This window comes from Vipera berus, assembly GCF_964194415.1.
Source record: "Vipera berus genome assembly, chromosome: Z".
Classification (NCBI taxonomy): Eukaryota; Metazoa; Chordata; class Lepidosauria; order Squamata; family Viperidae; genus Vipera; species Vipera berus.
The window spans coordinates 66606833-66626346 of record NC_138205.1 but is presented as its reverse complement, the minus strand read 5'-3'; the positions used below and the strand labels follow the sequence as shown (position 1 = coordinate 66626346).

At 40.4% G+C, this 19514-nt stretch overlaps 1 protein-coding gene across 1 annotated transcript in view; it reads left to right on the top strand.

The window, feature by feature from the left end:
• Nucleotides 1-7191: 7191 nt before the first annotated feature.
• CNTNAP2 (contactin associated protein 2) overlaps nucleotides 7192-19514 on the top strand; it is a gene marked incomplete at its 5' end in the record, with an annotated part of 1513027 nt that continues 1500704 nt past the window's right edge. Inside the window, one exon of the mRNA XM_081344134.1 lies at nucleotides 7192-7288. Within this exon, the coding sequence (XP_081200260.1) occupies nucleotides 7192-7288 (97 nt within the window). The remainder of the gene's footprint in view (nucleotides 7289-19514) is intronic.

The window sequence follows — 19514 nt, the reverse complement described above, 5'->3', positions numbered from 1 at the left end:
CCCTGAACCTTGTCTCCCGTACCTTCTGGTGGCCCCGAGTCTGACACGACGTCCAGTCCTATGTTACCTCCTGCATCCCATGCAGGCAGGCCAAGTTATCGACAGTAATCCTGCCTGGATTACTGCAGCCCTTGCCGACACCCAAAAGACCCTGGGGGGGCTGTGTCCATGGACCTCTTGATGGATTTACCCCCATCCTCTGGTTTTACGACAGTGTATGTGGTGGTGGACGTGCTGACCAAGATGGCGCACTTCATCCCCTGTCGCGGCTTAACGTCAGCCCGGGCCACTAGTCGTATGTTCATTCAGCAGGTGTTTTGGCTGCACGGCCTCCCTGATAGAGTCGTCTCTGATAGGGGGGCCCAATTTACAGCCCGCTTCTGGCAGGAGTTGATGCATGCATTGGATATCAAGATTTATTTATTTATTTATTTATTTATTTTTGGGACTTATATGCCGTCCTATCTCCCAAAGGACTCAGGGCGGCTTACAACAATAAAAAACAACAGTAAAAAAATTAAAAACGAATTAAATAACAGCCCCAAAATAAATTAACTACAGTTAAAAATTAAAAAAATATTTAAAAACCCATCATCATTCCAGGTCAGCCTGATGAAAGAGAAAAGTTTTGAGGTCGCGGTGAAAGGACCGGAGGTCCGGGGCCATCCGAAGCTCAAGGGGAAGCTGGTTCCAAAGGGCTGGTGCTCCCACAGAGAAGGCCCTCCCCCTGGGGGTCGCCAGCCGACATTTTCTGGCCGATGGCACCCTGAGGAGGCCCTCTCTGTGTGAGCGCACTGGGCGATGGGAAGTCGTCCCCGGTAGCGGACGGTCCTGCAAATATCCCGGGCGTAAGCCATGTAGGGCTTTAAAGGTAAGTACCAGCACCTTAAATCTCGCCCGGAAGACAACTGGTAGCCAATGCAGCTCACGCAGGAGGGGTGTAATATGGGAGTATTGGGATGCTCCCATCACTACCCGCGCGGCTGCATTCTGCACCAGCTGAAGCCTCCGGGTGGTCTTCAAGGGCAGCCCCATGTAGAGAGCATTGCAGTAATCTATCCTGAGGTAACGAGTGCATGAGTGACCGTACGTAGGGCATCTCGGTCCAGATAGGGGCGCAACTGGCACACCAGGCGAACCTGGGCAAATGCCCCCCTGGCCACGACTCCAATATGATCTTCAAAACTGAGTCGTGAGTCCAGGAGGACGCCTAAATTGCGCGCCCTATCAACGGGAGGCAACACCTCTCCTCCCATAACCAAAGATGGAACCTCTTGGACACGTCGAGATGCCGGTACGTAAAGCCACTCAGTCTTGGCCGGGTTGAGCTGGAGCCTGTTCTTCCCCATCCAAATCCATACCGCTTCCAGGCAACGGGACATCACGTCGAGGGCATCACTGGCTTGGTTCGGGGTGGAGATAAAGAGCTGGATATCATCGGCATATTGATGATACCTCACCCCAAAACCACGGATGATCTCACCCAGTGGCTTCATATAGATGTTGAACAGGAGGGGCGAGAGCACCGACCCCTGAGGCACCGCACAATTAAGGGGCCTAGGGGTTGACCTCTGCCCTCCTGTCAACACCATCTGCGAGCGGTCCGAGAGGTAGGAGGAGAACCACCGTAAAACGGTGCCTCCCACTCCCAACCCCGCAAGACGTCGCAGCAAGATACCATGGTCGATGGTATCAAAAGCCGCTGAGAGATCTAAAAGGACCAGGACAGAGGAATAACCCCTGTCTCGGGCCCACCAGAGATCATCCACCAGTGCGACCAATGCCGTCTCTGTGCTGTACCCGGGCCTGAAACCCGATTGGTACGGATCTAGATACTCAGTTTCCTCCAGGACCAAAGGGAGCTGCCGTGCCACCATGCTCTCAACAACCTTCGCAAGAAAGCGAAGGTTGGAGACAGGACGAAAGTTGTTTAAAATAGCTGGATCCAAGGCAGGTTTCTTGAGGAGGGGCCTTACCACCGCCTCCTTCAAGGAGATTTGCCTCTTGTCTGCACATCATCCTCAAACTGACGGGGGAACCGAGAAGGTCATCGGTATCCTGGAACAATATCTGCACTGCTACATCAATCTGCAGCAAAACAATTGGGTGGACTATCTGGCCATAGCTGAGTTTGCATTTAACAATTCGCAGCACACCTCCACACAAATGACACCGTTCTTGGCCAATGTGGGATATCACCCCCGGTTTTTCCCCCTTTCTCCTGTGGACTCACAGGAGCCGGCAGCGAACGACTTCATGGCAGAGTTACAGGCGATCCATCGATTGGTGCGACGTCAGTTAGAGAAGGCCAAGGCCGATTACAAAAGGTTTGCTGATCGGTCAAGGTGGGATACGCCTCCACTATCGGTGGGAGATCGGGTCTGGTTGTCCACCAGGAACCTACCATCAACACGGCCGGTGAGAAAGTTAGATCACCGATATTTAGGACCGTTCCCAATCGAGGCTGTCATCAATCCGGTCGCCTATCGCTTAACTCTGCCACGTTCCCTGCACGTGTGCCCAGTTTTTCATCGGTCTCTGTTGGTCCCCGAGCAACTGGCCTGTCCACTCCACCGAGCGGAACCTCCCCCATCAGGACCTCGTGATGGAGACAGCACCCCTGAGTACGAGGTCGCCAGCATCAGGGACTCCCGTTGGCTGAAAGGTTGTTTCCAGTACCTGATTGAATGGAAAGGTTACGGACCAGAGGAGTTCACCTGGGAAGACGTGACCGCCGTTCATGCCCCTGCTTTGGTGACCGCTTTTCATGAACAATTTCCATCCCGACCACATCCGGATCAGCAGACCAGGGGGAAGGGCCCTGCGGTGCGGGATATTGTTGTGATTCAGGGTCAGCCTGTGGGTTTGGCAGTTGGGTCGGATGACTCAGAGGAGGAGGGGGGTGTTAAAGAGCTTGCTGAGAGGGTTGGAGAGCTTGCTGATGAGAGCCCTCAGCCAGGCCCCTCCCACCTGGTCACGATGCAGACCCAGCTGTGTGAGCCTGACAGCGTGGATGAAGATGACCCACAGCTGTCCCTGTTCAAGGACGCCCGACGCAGGAGGCAGTCAATCAGGAGTAAACAGAGGAAGGCAATGGGGCACCTCAGAAGGAGGCAGAGAGAAGCCACGCCCTGAACTGTATAAAAGGGGAATGCGTGGGAGGGCTGGTTTGCTGAAGGCAGCCGCTTGAATAGCTCCTGTTTCATGGTTCGTGTCTTGTTCTGTTTGCTTTTGTATCCATAAATTTGGCAGGCTTAGTTCCAGCCTCTTGCCTTCTTGTAAAAGGGGTTGTCCCTGCCTTTTCTGCAGGGCTGGTAGCAGGCTGGTACAGAACACCTCCCTATTCTATTGTTTTCTTCTATTTCTTTGCACTGTTCATTTAAGAAGGCATTCTTATCTCTTCTACCTATTCTGTGGAATTCTGCATTCAATTGGGTGTATCTTTCTTTTTCTCACTTGCCTTTCACTTCCCTCCTATCCTCAGCTATTTGCAAAGCTTCCTCAGACAGCCATTTTGCTTTCTTGCATTTCTTTTTCTTTGGGATGGTTTTAGTTGTTACTTCTTGTACAATGTTGTGAACCTCCGTCCATAGTTCTTCAGGCACTCTGTCTATCAGATCTAATTCATTAAATCTATTTGTCACCTCTATTGTATATTCGTCAGGGATATGATTTAGTTCATGCCTGAGTGGCCTAGTGGTTTTCCCTACTTTCTTCAGTTTAAGCCTAAATTTTGCAACGAGAAGCTCATGGTCTGAGCCACAGTCAGCTCCTGGTCTTGTTTTTACTGACTGTATAGAGCTTCTCCATCTTTGGCTGCAGAGCATATAGTCAATCTAATTTCTGTGTTGACCGTCTGGTGATGTCCATGTGTAGAGCCATCTCTTGGGTTGTTGGAAAAGAGTGTTTGCAATGACCATCATATTCTCTTGTCAAAATTCTATCAGACTGTGCCCTTCCTCATTTTGTACTCTAAGGCCAAACTTGCCTGTTATTACAGTTATCTTTTGGTTTCCTACTTTAGCATTCCAATCCCCCATGATGATAAGGACATAATTTTTGGGTGTTAGTTCTATAAGGTGCTGTAGGGCTTCATAGAACCAGTCAATTTCATCCTCTTCAGCACTGGTGGTTGGGGCATAGACTTGGACTACTGTGATATTGAATGGTTTGCCTTGGATTCGAACTGAGATCATTCTGTCATTTTGAGGATTGTATCCCAGTATTGCTTTTCCTACTCTTTTATTGACTATGAAGGCTACTCCATTTCTTCTGAGGGATTCTTGCCCGCAGTAGTATACCTGATGGGCATCTGAATTAAATTCACCCATTCCTGTCCATTTTAGTTCGCTGATTCCTAAGATGTCAATGTTCAGTCTTGTCATCTCTTGTTTGACCACGTCCAGCTTTCCTTGAATCATGGATCTTACATTCCAAGTTCCTACGGAGAAAAAATCTTTACAGCATCGGATTTTCCTTTCACCACCAGATACATCCACAGCTGAGCATCCTTTCAGCTTTGGCCCAGTCACTTCATTCTTTCTGGCGCTATTAGTATTAGCCCTCTGCTCTTCCCCAGTAGTGTATTGGACGTCTTCTGACCTGAGGGGCTCATCTTCCAGCATCATATCATTTTGCCTTTTGGTACTGTCCATAGGGTTTTCATGGCAAAGATACTGGAGTGGGTTGCCATTTCCTTCTCCTGTGGATTATGTTTTGTCAGAACTCTCTGCTATGACATGTCCATCTTGGGTGGCCCTGGGCGTAGCTCATAGCTTCATTGAATTATGCAAGTCCCTTCACCATGACAAGGCAGTAATCCATGAAGGGGATTTCTTTCCATAATCTGCTTCATCTCTTCAAGCTCCAGAAGTGATCTTCATCCCTCCTACAGTTGGTGAGCAGAGGGAGAAGGTGATTCACAAGAGCTTATTTTCAATTGGCACCAGGGACTAAGAGAAGCGTGGAAGTGCAAAATGATTGTGGGACTCAATGCTGGCTACAGAGCAGCTTTATTTTTATGGATTTTTAGTGGGATCAGCAGTAGAGCCTGGGCAGCCCTTCTGACCTCACATAAGGACTGAGTTTCTGTTTTATCTATCGGCACCCCTTCTGGAGTGGGTTGATAAAGGAAAATTCTGTAAGGACTCAGAACTGCTTTGGGGAAGTTTTTGTGACAATTGCTACCTGGACTGTTAGAATGTGGAGACGATGCCAGTTTCTACAGGAATGAAGATGCTAGTAGCATTTAGTTGCATGAGGGAAATGGCTTTCTAGAAAATTTGCTACCCTCACTCTTCAAAGGATTTTCTGAAATCTGAATTCTTAATAGCAAAGTAAGTATGCTGGAGAATGAGAAGTTGGGTGACAGCAGATAACTTTGTGGATAACTTGGTTGAAAGAAGCTTTTTTCTTCCAAAAAGGAAAATTTTTCTTCATGAAGCAAAATTGATAAAGTATAGCCCTCAGCAGCTCAATGGATTTCACTTTCACAAAATCTACTGAACTATGTGCTGTCTACTGTAGGTGAGTAGCCAATCAATTTAAATAAGTAAATAAACTTAACAAGTTGAAAGCAAAAATTTATCATGGATTGGTTGACATTGGAATAAAATATATAATATATATATAATATATAAAATATATAATAAAATATTTATCCAATGCCTACAGAAACTTGCTCTTGAAAAGGAGGATATTTGCAATCATTCCTACCAAACAGCAGCACTTTTATGTTTCTATTCTAAATGAAAAATGGCAAGCCTAAGAATTAAAAAATACATAAATGTATTAATTATATACATAATTAATAAAAATAAAATGATAACAACAAGCACTATCCTAAATGACATCAGAGACTGTTGTGTAGTCAGAGTAGAAGAGGGGAGAAACAGAGAGAAGCACATTTTGAATACAAAACTTAAATAGTGTTTGAGTGCATTACAAATTCGTGTCTGGTTATTTTAGCATAGCTTTTCTTTCTTGTCTCCTCCCAGGTGTGTAGTTTTAATTGCAGAATAGGGGAAAGCGAGCGCTCACGCGCGCACACATGGACCAGCAATGGAGCGTTCCGCAGTCCTCCTTCCTTTTTTTACAGGCAAGATGCTGAGCAACCAATATGAGTACTTAGGACCGCTCGGAAGACTTGCTGGCTGAACTGCTTCGATGGTAGTTGGATCCCAGGAGGCTGGAGCACAGCCTGTACCACTCAGTTTGAAGGCGGAGGAGGGGGCTGTAAAGAAGGGAAATATGCAAAAGATAGGAAGCGGCTGGTTATTTTTCTGTTCAAAGCAAAAGTAAGGGGGGAAAAAGTTCTTTAGAAAGGTTGGAAGGAGAGGCTTCCAAATTCAATACAATGAGCACCACCATCGCCGTTAAGAAGTGTGAGAACTGCGCCTCCCCATTCTTTTGTAGCCATTCCTGCACGGACTTTTGCGCAAGACTAGTGATACTCCTTTAGCTTCCTTTCGCTTTAAAACTAGAGAAGTTCGCTAGGCGGCTCTTCCAGCTAGCGGGAAGTATACGGAAGAGAAGGGAGAGCCGGCGAAAAGGCAAAGAAGCGGGAGGAGAGGATTTTCTCCTCCCCAGTTCTCTCCCCTCCCCTTTAGAATTGTTGGTTATATTACCATTGCTGCTAGTCTTGGTAGTGGCGACAGTATTTTCTTCTGTTGGCGAATGATGAATAAAAGGAGACGCTGTTAAGAAGGGCCTGAGTGTTTGCTGGGCTGATCTAAATGATAGTCTGGCTGGCTGTGCATCTGAGCTTCGTGTACCTGTGCAGAGGAACTAGAGCAGTCAGGCTGAGGAAAGCTCTCAGAAGCAGCCCTCTGCTATATAGGAAGAAGGACTCGGCCGCAGTGATTTTAGCTCGGGCCAGCAGGCAAAGCATTTTCTTCCAATATCCCACTCCGTCTCTCCAAGCCTGCTCCCCGCGAAGTGATCTCAGTCTTTCATACTTCGTTTGGCGTGATACCTCGAAGAAGGCTTGCTTATATCAAGAGAAAAAGTACAACAAAGTGTTGGGGACTTCGTTTAAATCAATAGAATAGGTAGCTGTACCTGGCTTTTATCCCAAAAGTGACAGTGGGTAAGCAGAGGGACATCTGGGGAAGACCCAGCAAGAGCTTATTCACAACTGTCGCCTGAGACTGTGTGTTTGTGTGTTGGTGGGGGAAGGTCTGGAGGTGCAGGATGGTTGTGGTTCTCCATGCTAGCTGCAGAGCAGCTCTGTTCCTGTGGATCTTCAGCAACATCAGTGGCAGAACCCAGACAGCTCTTGCCTCCTCTCGTAAGTATTTCTAGAGTATTTAATTCATGAGTAATGTCTGATTGGACAGGAAGATAAGACAAGATAAGACAGCTGGGGTCAATTCATTGGGATGAAGATGCTGGTGGCAGCTTTGCTGAACTGAGAATGCTGATTGTTTTCTAGCCTTTCTTTGGTCACTTTTTGTAGGATTTTCTGGAGCTCAACAAACACTTTATTGTTGCTGATTAGCCCATGAGCCATATTAAAATACAGGAAAAAGCTTTTAAAACCTCATGTGCACATTGGAGAATGATTCATTGTGGCAATAATAGATTTCATAAGTGATTTAGTTGAAGGTGGTAGAATTTTGGGAAGAGAATAAAGTTGTAACTTAAAGTAAAGTTAAGATTAGCTACCAGCTTTTTAAAAGAGTGTTATAGAAGTGGTTAATGACCAGTTGAAGGGCCAGTGGATTTTACAGTGAGTGATAATCCCTGAGAAGATATGATCCTGTTTCCAGATCTAATGAGGAGCAGATTTTTAGGTTTATAAGTTTAAACCTGTAAACAAAACGTCAGCATTTGTTGATTGTTATTGTATACAATGACTTGTCCATTGTTCTTGTAAACATCTATGAAATTACCTCCAAAGAGCAGCAGCACTTTTATTTTTCCCTTCTAAATGAGGTAGGAAGTATTAGTTTTAAAAAAGAGATGCATTAATTATACATTCGAATAACTAACAATAACATATAACAACAAACATTGTATCCTAAGAAATACAGCTCAGTAACTCTCATTAAATTCTGTTGTGGGGTCGGAGTATGGGGAAGAGGAAAGAAACAGGCAGAAATGACTTTTGGATGCAGTTTCTTATCAAACCCACAATAACATCTAGTTGCATCCTATCCTATTAGTACAGTTTTTTTTCTTGCTTTCTTCCATATGTGTATTTGTATCTGCAGTACACGAATATACACAAACACCCACACTCACAGTGGAGCCTTCGATAATGTTCCTGCTGGTTTTGCAAGCATGATACCGAGCTCCTATTTTGAGTACAGTACTTAGGACCGCTCGGAAGACTTGCTGGCTAGACTGCTTCGTTTATAGCTGGATCCCAGGAGGCTGGAGCACAGGGAGCATATACCATCTCATTCTGAAGGGGAAGCAAAGAAGAAGAGAAGTAGGGGAAAGAGAAATGTCGATGACCTCTTTTTAGGTCCCTTGAAAACGGGGGGGGAGGGGGAAACAACAACCGCAAACCCAAACCTCCTGCCAAGATCAGGAAGGTTGTGTCCAAGTTCAGTACCATGGATAGCAATACTTGCGTTGCTCTGCTGCTGAGGGTAGCAGCTCTAGCGACTCCTGCAAGGCCCACTGCGCAAGGCTGGGGCTGTTGCTTTATCCCCCTTTAGGTTTAAAAGTATGTAAATGGAGAAGACTTGGGGAGGTGGCTCTTTCAGCGAGCAGGGAGTATACGGAAGAGGAGGAGCCGCCGAAAAGATAGAGAGGAGCAGGAGGGACGCGTAGGATTCTCTTTCCTCCCTCGCCGCCTCTAGGTTACTGATTATGCTGCTACCACGATTAGTCGCGGTGGCGACCGCAGTGTTTCCTTCTGTTGGCGAATAATGACTGTAGGAAGACAGAGGCTGTAGATTGCTGTTCTGCGGCGGGAACGTCTCTATTGCCCCTCGCACGAACTGATTGCGTGACTGCTTTCTGACTGGCTGAGGCGTGCGTGTGAATCCCGAGGATCAATTCAGCGGCAGCCTGGCAAGGGGAAGCTTTTTGAAGCACCCCTTCTCTTTACAGAAAAAGACTCAGTAGCTGTGGTTCCGGTAACGGCGATTGGAGGAGTGTTGATTCCCGAAACCTGCTCTCTTGCTTTCCAAGATCTTATCATCTTTTAAAATAATATCTGTTCCTGTTGGTCTGCGTACCTATATTCTGAAAGAAAAATAACGCTAAAGTCTTGGGAACTTCGTGGAAGAATAGACAGTGACATTTATCCTCAAGGTGACAAGCAGTAGAAGAAGACTGAAGGAAGAGGAAGACGCAGTCAGAATATTTCTTACTGATACCTGGGACTAACAGTTTGAAGGTGCAGGATGGCTGGGATTCGCGTTGCCTGCAAAACAGCTCTCTTCCTGTGGATTTTGAGCAACATCAGCGAAAGAGCCCGGACAGTCCTTCCGTCCTCGCGTAAGTACCGCGCTTCCACACTGAGGCAGTGGCAGTGATTGTATTTGGTGAGGCAGGTTAGTAAGAGAAGTGAAAGGCTTGCATGCGGATTGTTTGGAATTGCTGCAGGGAGGCTCGTAAAATCGCAAGAGAGGGCAGCTGGTGCCGTTTTTTCCTGGAACCGAGGTATTGGCGGCATTTAGTTAAACCCAGGGAACAAGCTGCCGGGTGCTGGTTGTCTTTCTTTGAAATTTTTGTTTTCCCATTCCTGGTGGGATTTTTCTGGAGTTTGATTTCTGAAAAAGTGCTAGTGAAGACAGAAGAGAGTGGGTACTTGAGGTTATAATGGGGAATTTGCGGCTGATTCTGATGAATAAAGTTTCGTTTCTTTAAGCAAAATCGGTAAAATGTAAGGCTTCTGAAGAGCTTTTATGATTTGCACCTATCCGGTGAGTCAGTGAAATTTCATGTCGGGTGGTATCCCTAGGTGCCCCAAGAAGATTTAGTACACTGAGCTATGTACAGATAAAAACCTAACAAGGTTACTGTAGATGCACATTTGTAGTGCTAGTTGTTTGATATCAGATTGACAGGAGTGAAATATTCTGTTGTTTAACACTTGTAGAAAACTGTTTTTTCTAGTTTATGGAACTATTTACAGCATTCCAACCAAAGAATGGCAGTTTGACTTTCTCTTCCAAATGATCTACATACATGTGATACACTGTGCTGACTATTCTGCTTTTGGGGAACACAAGTATTGTATGCTGTTTTCTTATAATCAGTCATACTGAAGATTTAATAGCTAAAGTTGGTAGTGTTTGACTCAGCATATTTCCTTCTACTACCTATAATAGAGTTACTTGTTATTTTGTCACAAAGAGAAAAAAATATATCAGAGCTCAATCATATCTTGAAGAAAATCTTGCTTGCTGATGTTTGGTCCTTAGTGCATTTGTGAGGAATGACAGTTACCAGTTGGAGTAATCTAGTGCTTGATTAGAGGAATAGCATCTATACCTATTTGATAAAATTCCAAGTTTGGTAAAAAGAGGTATGCTGTAAGTTGTGTCACAAGTTAAAGAAGTGCAAATGTTTTTTTTTTGTTATTTTTTAAAGAGTCTATGCAAGATTAAGAAAAACATGGCTTAACACATGAACCATCTCACGACAAATTAATTTATTCCCTCTTTTAAAAATAATTTAATGTTGGGCTTTTTGCTTAGTGCTGTTGGATTATTCTGTATATATTTCTTAATATTTCATCCCAGTTAATATATGCAGTGATATTGTATATAAGGAAGAGAAAGAAAAGAAAGACTGTCATCCTTGCTCTGCAGAATCAATATTTGATGTCCAATTTGCTGAAATCCAAATCTAGTTTTCTTCAGGTACATATAAGTATTAAAGTGCAAGTTTACCCTTTAATGTGAATGCACACACACACACACACACACACACAATTGTTATATGAGTAGCTTATAGTATATAATATTACATAGCATCCTTATACAAATATGGACATACACATTTAGTTTCAATGGTACCTAAATTTGGATTTAGGTATAAATCGATCAAAATCAATCAAAAAGTTAGACAATATTTTTGTAAAGAAAATAATCTGAAAATTTCTTTCTTCAGCAGCCTAAAAAACACAGTACATAAATAGGTTTTATATAGTCATATTTGTTTTTTAGTTTCCTAGAATGTGTGTTTGTCTCCTCCCCCTCCCTCTTCCCCTCTTTCTGCCTGCCTTCTCTACTGCCTACTGGCTGCTTCCTGTCAAACAGAGCTGTATTATTGTAACTACATTAATAAGGTGGAAGTGGGACAGACTGATAAGGAGATGAATAGAGGCAGAAACAAAATCAGTATAATCAGGTCTGCTTTCTTGAACAACTACATCAAACCAAATTAAATATTAACATTAGAAATTAGTCAAACACAGTTGTACAGAAAAGCATTAAAATTCAGACTTCCCTTGCTTTATGCTAAAGTTAGATTCTCTTCAAACTTCAAATGAAGTGTATTTGCATAGAGAAAACCTGAACAAAAAGGAGATTTGGAATTTGGTGTCCAATTTTGTAATCCAAATGTACTGATAAATATGCTTAGCACCAGCTTTTCTGTAGCATATGTCCAATTTTTTTTCTAGGGTTAGGTCTTTTTCAATAAAAAATAGATAATTCACATAAAATGAGGGAAACCTCTTTGCTTACTTGAAGTAATCATGAAAGAGTAAAAATGATTTAAAACAAAAAGCTTTAAAAAGTGGTAATGCTACCTAAATGTTCTTATTTATCAATCTTTTGGTGGATGAACCTATTTTGCAGATTTTTGAGTTCCTTGGCAAGAAGTTATATACTGGATTGACTTCTGATTTTTATCGTTTTCTTGTTTTGGCACAGAAATGAATTAAGTAATTGCATGATGGGAGAACACTTTCAGAGCAATCTTCTGAATGTTATGCTTACAGATTGGGTGTGATCCGTATCACTGTAGGATCAGTCATATAATTCTCATAATGCAACTTAATGATACAAACCACTAATGCTATTTAATAGATGAACGCAATGGTTCAAATTCCATTTTGAAAAGGTAGCATGTGATATGTCAGTGTATGAATATAGCATCTTTAAAACAGGCCTCTTTCAGCCCTCCACCCCCTACAGCATGGCTGTTTTCTGCAGCTTCCTGACATGGGCTTAGGTACCCAAACCATCTTTTATATATTATGTTTGAAATGTTACACAGCCTTATCATTTAATACAATATAACTCAATTTTATTATTAACCATGTCTATCTGCCTGTATATCTGTATGCCTGTTGCAAGGAGAACCACAGTTGAGAGAAGCCATTGAAGTCCATATGTATAACTTCGCACATAAGAACATTAATTCTTAGTGTTGCATTATAAATGAATACATTAAACATTTTAGTTTGTTTCATTTAGCAGAATTAACTAAACTAAGTATTTCTCTATAAGAACAGGGTTAGGGTAAATATGTATAAACTTTGAATCTCATATAAGTTCTCATATAAATAAAATATACAACACCATTTAATGCTGTGCTTTAATATTTAATATTTTGAATACCATTTTTAATAATTGCAAACAGCTAAAACTACCAATGGACTGATAAGATTTAAAAGTGACGAAGTAAAGATTCTGAACTATTTATTTTAAAGATAATGAACAGTTTAGCCAGGAGAGGTCATCAGAAGATAAAAAGTAAAATAAAATAATATTTAAAACACTCTCTGCCATTTCTTTATTTTCACATTTAGGAAATAAGAAAATTGAATTTAAACATGGCTTTTTTGGAGAGGGAAGGTTATTGGCAAAAAATAGTGATTACATAATAAATGTAGGCAGATAAGCATTCTTTCAGTCTGCTATGAATAGGATAAAATAACTTGTTTCTTACAGAAAAACACTATGTTTCCTATTGCACAAATTTTTTTCTATTCCTTAGCAGATGCTTGTTGGAATAATATGATAAAGAAATAAGAATAAAAAAGCAATTTTATGTGTGTAAGCAAACATTGTCTAATATAACTTCAAAAAAATGCTGGTGTGTAATACTTGTAATTTACTCATAGCATCACCCATTCATTATAGATGATGCTGATGCTTTTTCAAATTTGAGAAAGCTAGTGAGATGTAGAATTGTGTACTTGTCTATGAAGATATATATAAAAATATGCAAACATTAGCAATCTCCAGACAGGATTTCTAACATCACCTATTCATTATAGATGATCTGATGCTGGGCAATGCAAATTGATCACAGATGCATTCTACCTATGTGTTAATTTGAATAGTTGCCAAGGACATTCTGTGCATTGAGAAAAAAGCATAGCACCAGGTAGAAAATGTGAATGTTGAGTGGCTAATAGGCATTCTATTGGGTTGTCATTATACAATTCTATGTATTCTCCCATAGCAGGTGAAGATTTCATTCTTATTAGGCAATGGGCTTCATTACCTGAGCATACTGAATATGGGCACAAACTGAAGAAGCGATGAAGCCTATAGAACTGGATAGTGACAACTTAATAGAGTGCCTGTTAGCCACTTAACATTCATATTTTCTAGCTGGTGCTATGCTTTTTTGTCAGACAATGCGCAGAATGTTCTTGGAGGCTATTACATTTAACACATAGGTAGAATGCATCTATGATAAATTTGCATTGCCCAGCATCAGTATCACCTATAAAGAATAGGTGATGTTAGAAATCCTATCTGGAGACTGCTAATGTTTGCATATTTTTATTTCTTCAGAGAGAAGTGCACAATTCCACATTTAATTGGCTTTCTCAAATCTGAAGAATAATCTGTAGTGAATACATTAGAAATATAAATTCAATTTATTTCTTCTGGTCAACAAATAAAGGAGTCACATACTGATATTATGCATTCCTTTATGTTTATAAAGATGTACATATAATGGAAAAGTAGTACTTGAAGAATATAACATTGATTTTATTAATAAGTATCAAATCCTACAGCAAATAGTATAGATTAAGTTCCAGTTGACTAGTTGTTTATTTTGCTCTTTGCAGTCTGATTTGTTTGATATAGATTTTAGTGTTTTATTCACACAAGATCACTGAATGAAGATCCACTAGTCACAATATACAGTTATAGCAAATAGCTAAGGCATCAGAACTGAGGAGAAACCTCAAAATGTAAGGCTTTAGAAATACAGGTATTGCTGGCTTTCAGATGTTACATTTTATGTTACTCTCCAGCAACTGCATCCTACTGAGACCTCATTTACTCAACATGCAAAAGGCAATGACTTTCACTGACTTCCCATGTTACCTTGTACAAATGCAGTTGTTATCCATAACAACTGGCAGAACATAAACAATGCATTTGTCAGGAAAAGCCAATATGGTTTATGCTACTTGCCCTTAATATTTCAAAGTGCGAATGGCCTCCTGTGTTGTGATTTCTGAAAATCATGTCAAGCTTCTTCTGATGAACATCTTGCTTAGGCTGTTATCATTTTAACACATTTAATTCCAGTTAATCATCTTTCATCTACTGCAGTTGTGATAGGAACTAATGTAACTTTCATCAATGTTCTAATCAGAAGCCAAAAACCTAGTACCCTTGGCTACCTTGACAAATTATTTAGCCCTTTCAATCTAGATCCTGGAGAATCCTTTGAAATATCATGTGATATGCTCAGTTCCTGGGAAATGTTTAAAAGTATTTCAGATCTGGCAACATTCTAATAAGATACAGTGAGGGAAAATTTATTTGATCCTCTGCTGATTTTGTATATTTGCCCACTGACAAAGAAATGATTAGTGTACAATTGTAATGGTAGGTTTATTTTAGCAGTGAGAGACAGAATAATAACAACAACAAATCCAGAAAAACACATTTCAAAAAAGTTATAAATTATTTCCATTTTAATGAGTGAAATAAGCATTTGACCCCTTCGCAAAACATGACTTAGTACTAGGTGACAAAACCCTTGTGGGCAATCACAGAGGTCAGATGTTTCTTGTAGTTGGCCACCAGGTTTGCACAAATTTCAGGAGGGATTTTGTGAAGGTCTACAATCTTGTCCCTGACATCCTTGGACAGCTTTTTGGTCTTGGCCATGGTAGAGTTTGAAATCTGATTGGTTGATTGATTGCTTCTGTGGACAACTGTCTTTTATACAGGTAACAAGCTGAGATTAGGAGCATTCCCTTTAAGACAGTGCTCCTAATCTCAGCTTGTTACCTGTATAAAAGACACCTGGGAGCTAGAAATCTTGCTGACTGATAGAGAATCAAATACTTATTAAGCCATGTTAAAATAGTTTCTTGGTAGTATAACATCCAGTCCGGCAGTCCAAATCCTCCACTTTCTTTCACTTCTTGTAATATTTTGAGTCTAATTCTAGCTTTTTTCCCCTTGCCAAATAAATTTCAATATTGTTGTATTCAGTTCATCAAAAAAGGCTTTTCCTAGCCTTTGAAATAAAAAGAGTATTTTTGGTAAGATATTATTTTTTACTGTTGCTATTCTCCCCAGCATTGAAAGTTGTAAGTTTTTCCACTTTTGCAGATCCAATTTTACTTGGCAAAAAAATGATAAGACTCCAGGTCCAGATGGAATACCTGCAGAGATTTATAAATCATTATCAGATGTATTAAGTCCTACTTTGAAAGAACTGTGTAATGAAATATTCCTGGAGACTAAAATACCAAATACATGGACTGAAGCCAATATTAATTTAATACCCAAAGACTCTGACCTATCACAAATAAAAAACTATAGACCAATATCACTATTAAATGTAGACTATAAAATTTTCACCTCAATAATAGCAGAAAGACTAAATAAATTTTTGATTGAATTTATACATATAGATCAAAATAATTTTCTACCTAAAAGACAGATAAAAAATAATTTAAGAATGATTCTTGATGTGTTAGAGTACTATGAAATTCATCCAGGGAAACAGATGGCTTTAATATTCTTTGATGCACAGAAAGTGTTTAACAATGTAAACTGGTGATTCATGTTTCAGCAACTTACGGAAATGAACTTTGGAGAAAACTTTATAAATGTAATTAAAACAATTTATCGTAAACAAACAGCCAAAATAAGTGTAAGTGGAGATTTCACAGAAAAGTTTAACATTAAAAAAGGCACAAGACAGAGATGTCCACTATCTCCATTACTATTTATACTAACACTGGAAGTATTCAATAGAAACATCAGACAATATATATAAATTAAAGGATTAAAGATAAAAGATGAAAAATATAAATTACAAGCTTTTGTAGATGACTTGGTTTTTATATTGGAAGATCCACTTGAAACAAGCAAACAAACGTATTGAGAAAATAGAAAAATTTGGAGGAGTGGCAGGGTTGAAAACAGGAAAAAAACCTAGCAAAAATCTTCAAATAGTTAAAAAAGTTAAATATTTAGGAATTTATTTAACAGCAAGATGTGCAACAATAAAAGAGGACAATTATGCAAGATTGCTAAAACAAATAAAATTGGATCTGGAAAAGTGGAAAAATTTACAACTTTCAATGCTGGGGAGAATAGCAACAGTGAAAATGAATATCTTACCAAAAATACTCTTTCTATTCCAAATGACACCTGTAAGACTGGGAAAAGCCTTTTTTGATGAATTAAATACAATAATACTGAAAGTTATCTGGCAAGGAAAAAAATCTAGAATCAGATTGAAAATGTTACAAGAAGTGAAAGAAAGTGGAGGATTTGGACTGCCGGACTGGACGTTATTGTCAGGACCCACCTCAATCCCACATCTTAAGAAAGCAGAACTCTTGGAAGTGATTTCTTCCAACAGGAACTGTTTATTAAGAGTAATTGATAGCAGGCATAATAGACAGTATCTGAGATTTCCCATGCAGAGTGATAGATCAAAGTATTCCTAAGCAAGACCTCACCCCATAGTCTGCCCACCCGATGTGGAACGGCTAATCCCCAGGTGTTAAGTCCATCATGGGAAAAGGGGAGATAGCATTGGCCTGTCTCCAGCTCATGCAATGATGGTTGGCGGCTTCTTCACACCTTCCTCTGAGACCATAGACATAAACCAGACACTGAGGTTACATTCCTTATTTCCTCCCTTGTTCTAGCTGACCATTTAGGAAGATAGAGTTCAGAGAGAGAGATAACACAGGAAGCAAATTGCTACATTGCAGTGGGCGGGTAGAGGACACAGCGGCAATAAACAAAGCAAAAGTTTACATAGCAGTGGAAAGAGGAAGCAAAGGCAATAACCCCACAGGAATATCCTCCCTCCCCCTTGGGAGTATGGCAGAACCCAGGGAAAATTTTGGGTCAGAGAAGATAGATAGAAATGAAATAGGAATGGGTTCTGACAGTTATACTACCAAACAACTATATTAACATGGCTTAAAGAGTGGATAATGCTCAAAGATAAAAGACTATTACACCTAGAGGGGCATGACCTACTTGCCTTTCTGTGGTATGGGAAGAATAAAATTCATAGATACTTTCAATACCACTTTATAAGAAATCCACTTATTTTAGAATGGGGAAAAAAAGCCAAAATTTATATCAAGATACTTGGATGGCTTTCCACAATGGAAACATTTACTTACCCAAATGTAATTAATTACAACAAAGTTGTGACCTATAAAGATATTTTGGACAATGAAGGGAAATTGAAAGACAAGATTTACAAGAATAAGGTATTGATCCATCATGGTGGCCATATTTACAAATCCAAATGAGATATGAAAAAGATGCTAAAATAATGGAATTTTATAAAGAACAGACAGAATTTCACCAGATACTGCTAAAAACATGAAAAACTGATTAAGAAACTCTATAAATATCAGTTAAGCTTAAAGATGGAGGACAAACAAGTAAAAGAGACTATGATAACATGGGCAAAGAACTTTGGACATAATATAGAATTAGAAAACTGGCAAAGATTATGGGAAAGAAATGCTAAATTAATGAAAGCAGTGGCATATAAAGAAAATGTATATAAAATGTTTTACAGATGGCATTTAATACCAGTGAGATCAGCAAAAATGTTTAAAAGTACTTCAAACAAGTGTTGGAAATGCAAACAAAGACCAGGTACATATTACCATATCTGGTGGACATGCCCTAAAGCAAAAAGATTTTGGTTAAAAATATACTTATGGTTGAAGAAAATGACTAAAAAACAAATAGATTTTAAGCCAGAATTATTTTACTTAGGATAATAGGAGCAAATTATGAGAAAGACTATGTATATTTAATGGTACATGTACTGTGGCAAGAATTATATTTGCCCAATATTACCAACAGAAGAAGTATTAATTAAGAAAATTTTAGACTTCCTGGTGGCAAGCCTCTGTAGATGGCGGCTGTTTCGGCCGTCAGCCCCGCTGTTTTCCATTGGAGCCGCTAAAACAGCGACGATCAGCTGTTTTGCAGCTCGGAAACCCTCTCCTCGAGAGAAGAGGGGAGGGTGAGCATTCAGGTAGGGGTAGAGCTCCCCTAGACCCCCAGAGTTTAAATTCTGGGGGTTGAAGGGTGAGAGCCCCCCCGAAGCCTGAATTTGCTCCAGACTCAGGGACTCCTCTGCTCCAAGGCTTTGGAGTGGAGCAGGATGCTGCAACCATCCCTGCAATCAACAATTAACTTTGGATTACTTGGATGCAGGCAGAGCTGTGCAGGAGAATATTGAAATAGCAAGTATTTGAACTTTAACTCTGGTTTACTTTGAAAGAAAAAGTTGCAAGTGGTTTGGAAAGTGACAGTGCGCAACGGAAATTAACTGGGTGCTAAGATGGCTTCTAAATCAACCAAAGCTTCTGTTACAAGAAGTGCTGGTGCTTCACCAGTTCAGCATTCTTCATCACAGGCTTTGATGCCTGCTCCTGTGGCACCTGCACCCGCATTAACATTAAAAGATTTACAAGATGCTTTAAAAATACAATCCCAGAAAATAGCTGAACTTATTGAGGAGAAGAATACTGAAATAAGAGCAGACATTTTAGCAGCATTTCAGGGGCTTGCAGTTTGTATTGAGCGCCTGGATGATCGTGTGGAAGAGTTGAATCAAAATAATTTGAGATTGGATGCTAAAATGTTGGAAGTGGAAAATAAGATGGAAAAGATTGATGATGATGTAGTTATGATACAATATAGAGACATAGAGTTTGCTTTGAGGATTAGAGGATTGAAAGAGGACCCAAAAGAAGATTTGAAAAGTTATTGGCACAAGCCCTTGAACCGATCTTGGAGCGTCAAGTAGAAGATATTATGGGGAACATAGACAAAATATTTCATGTTAACTCTTGGATTGCCAGACAAAGAAAATTACCTAGAGATGTGGTGGTTTATTTCACAAAGAGATTGATTAGAAATGTGATTATCCAAGCCTTTTATAATAATAGATTTAAAGTTGCAGAGCAAGAAGTTTTACTTCTGAAAGAAATTCCTCCAAGAATTTTAAGGAAAAGAAAAGAATTTGCTTTTTTGGCAGATGAATTAAAGAAACGACAGCTTCAGTTTAGATGGGAGATACCAGTAGGCTTGGTGGTTAATTATGCTGGCACGAGATAT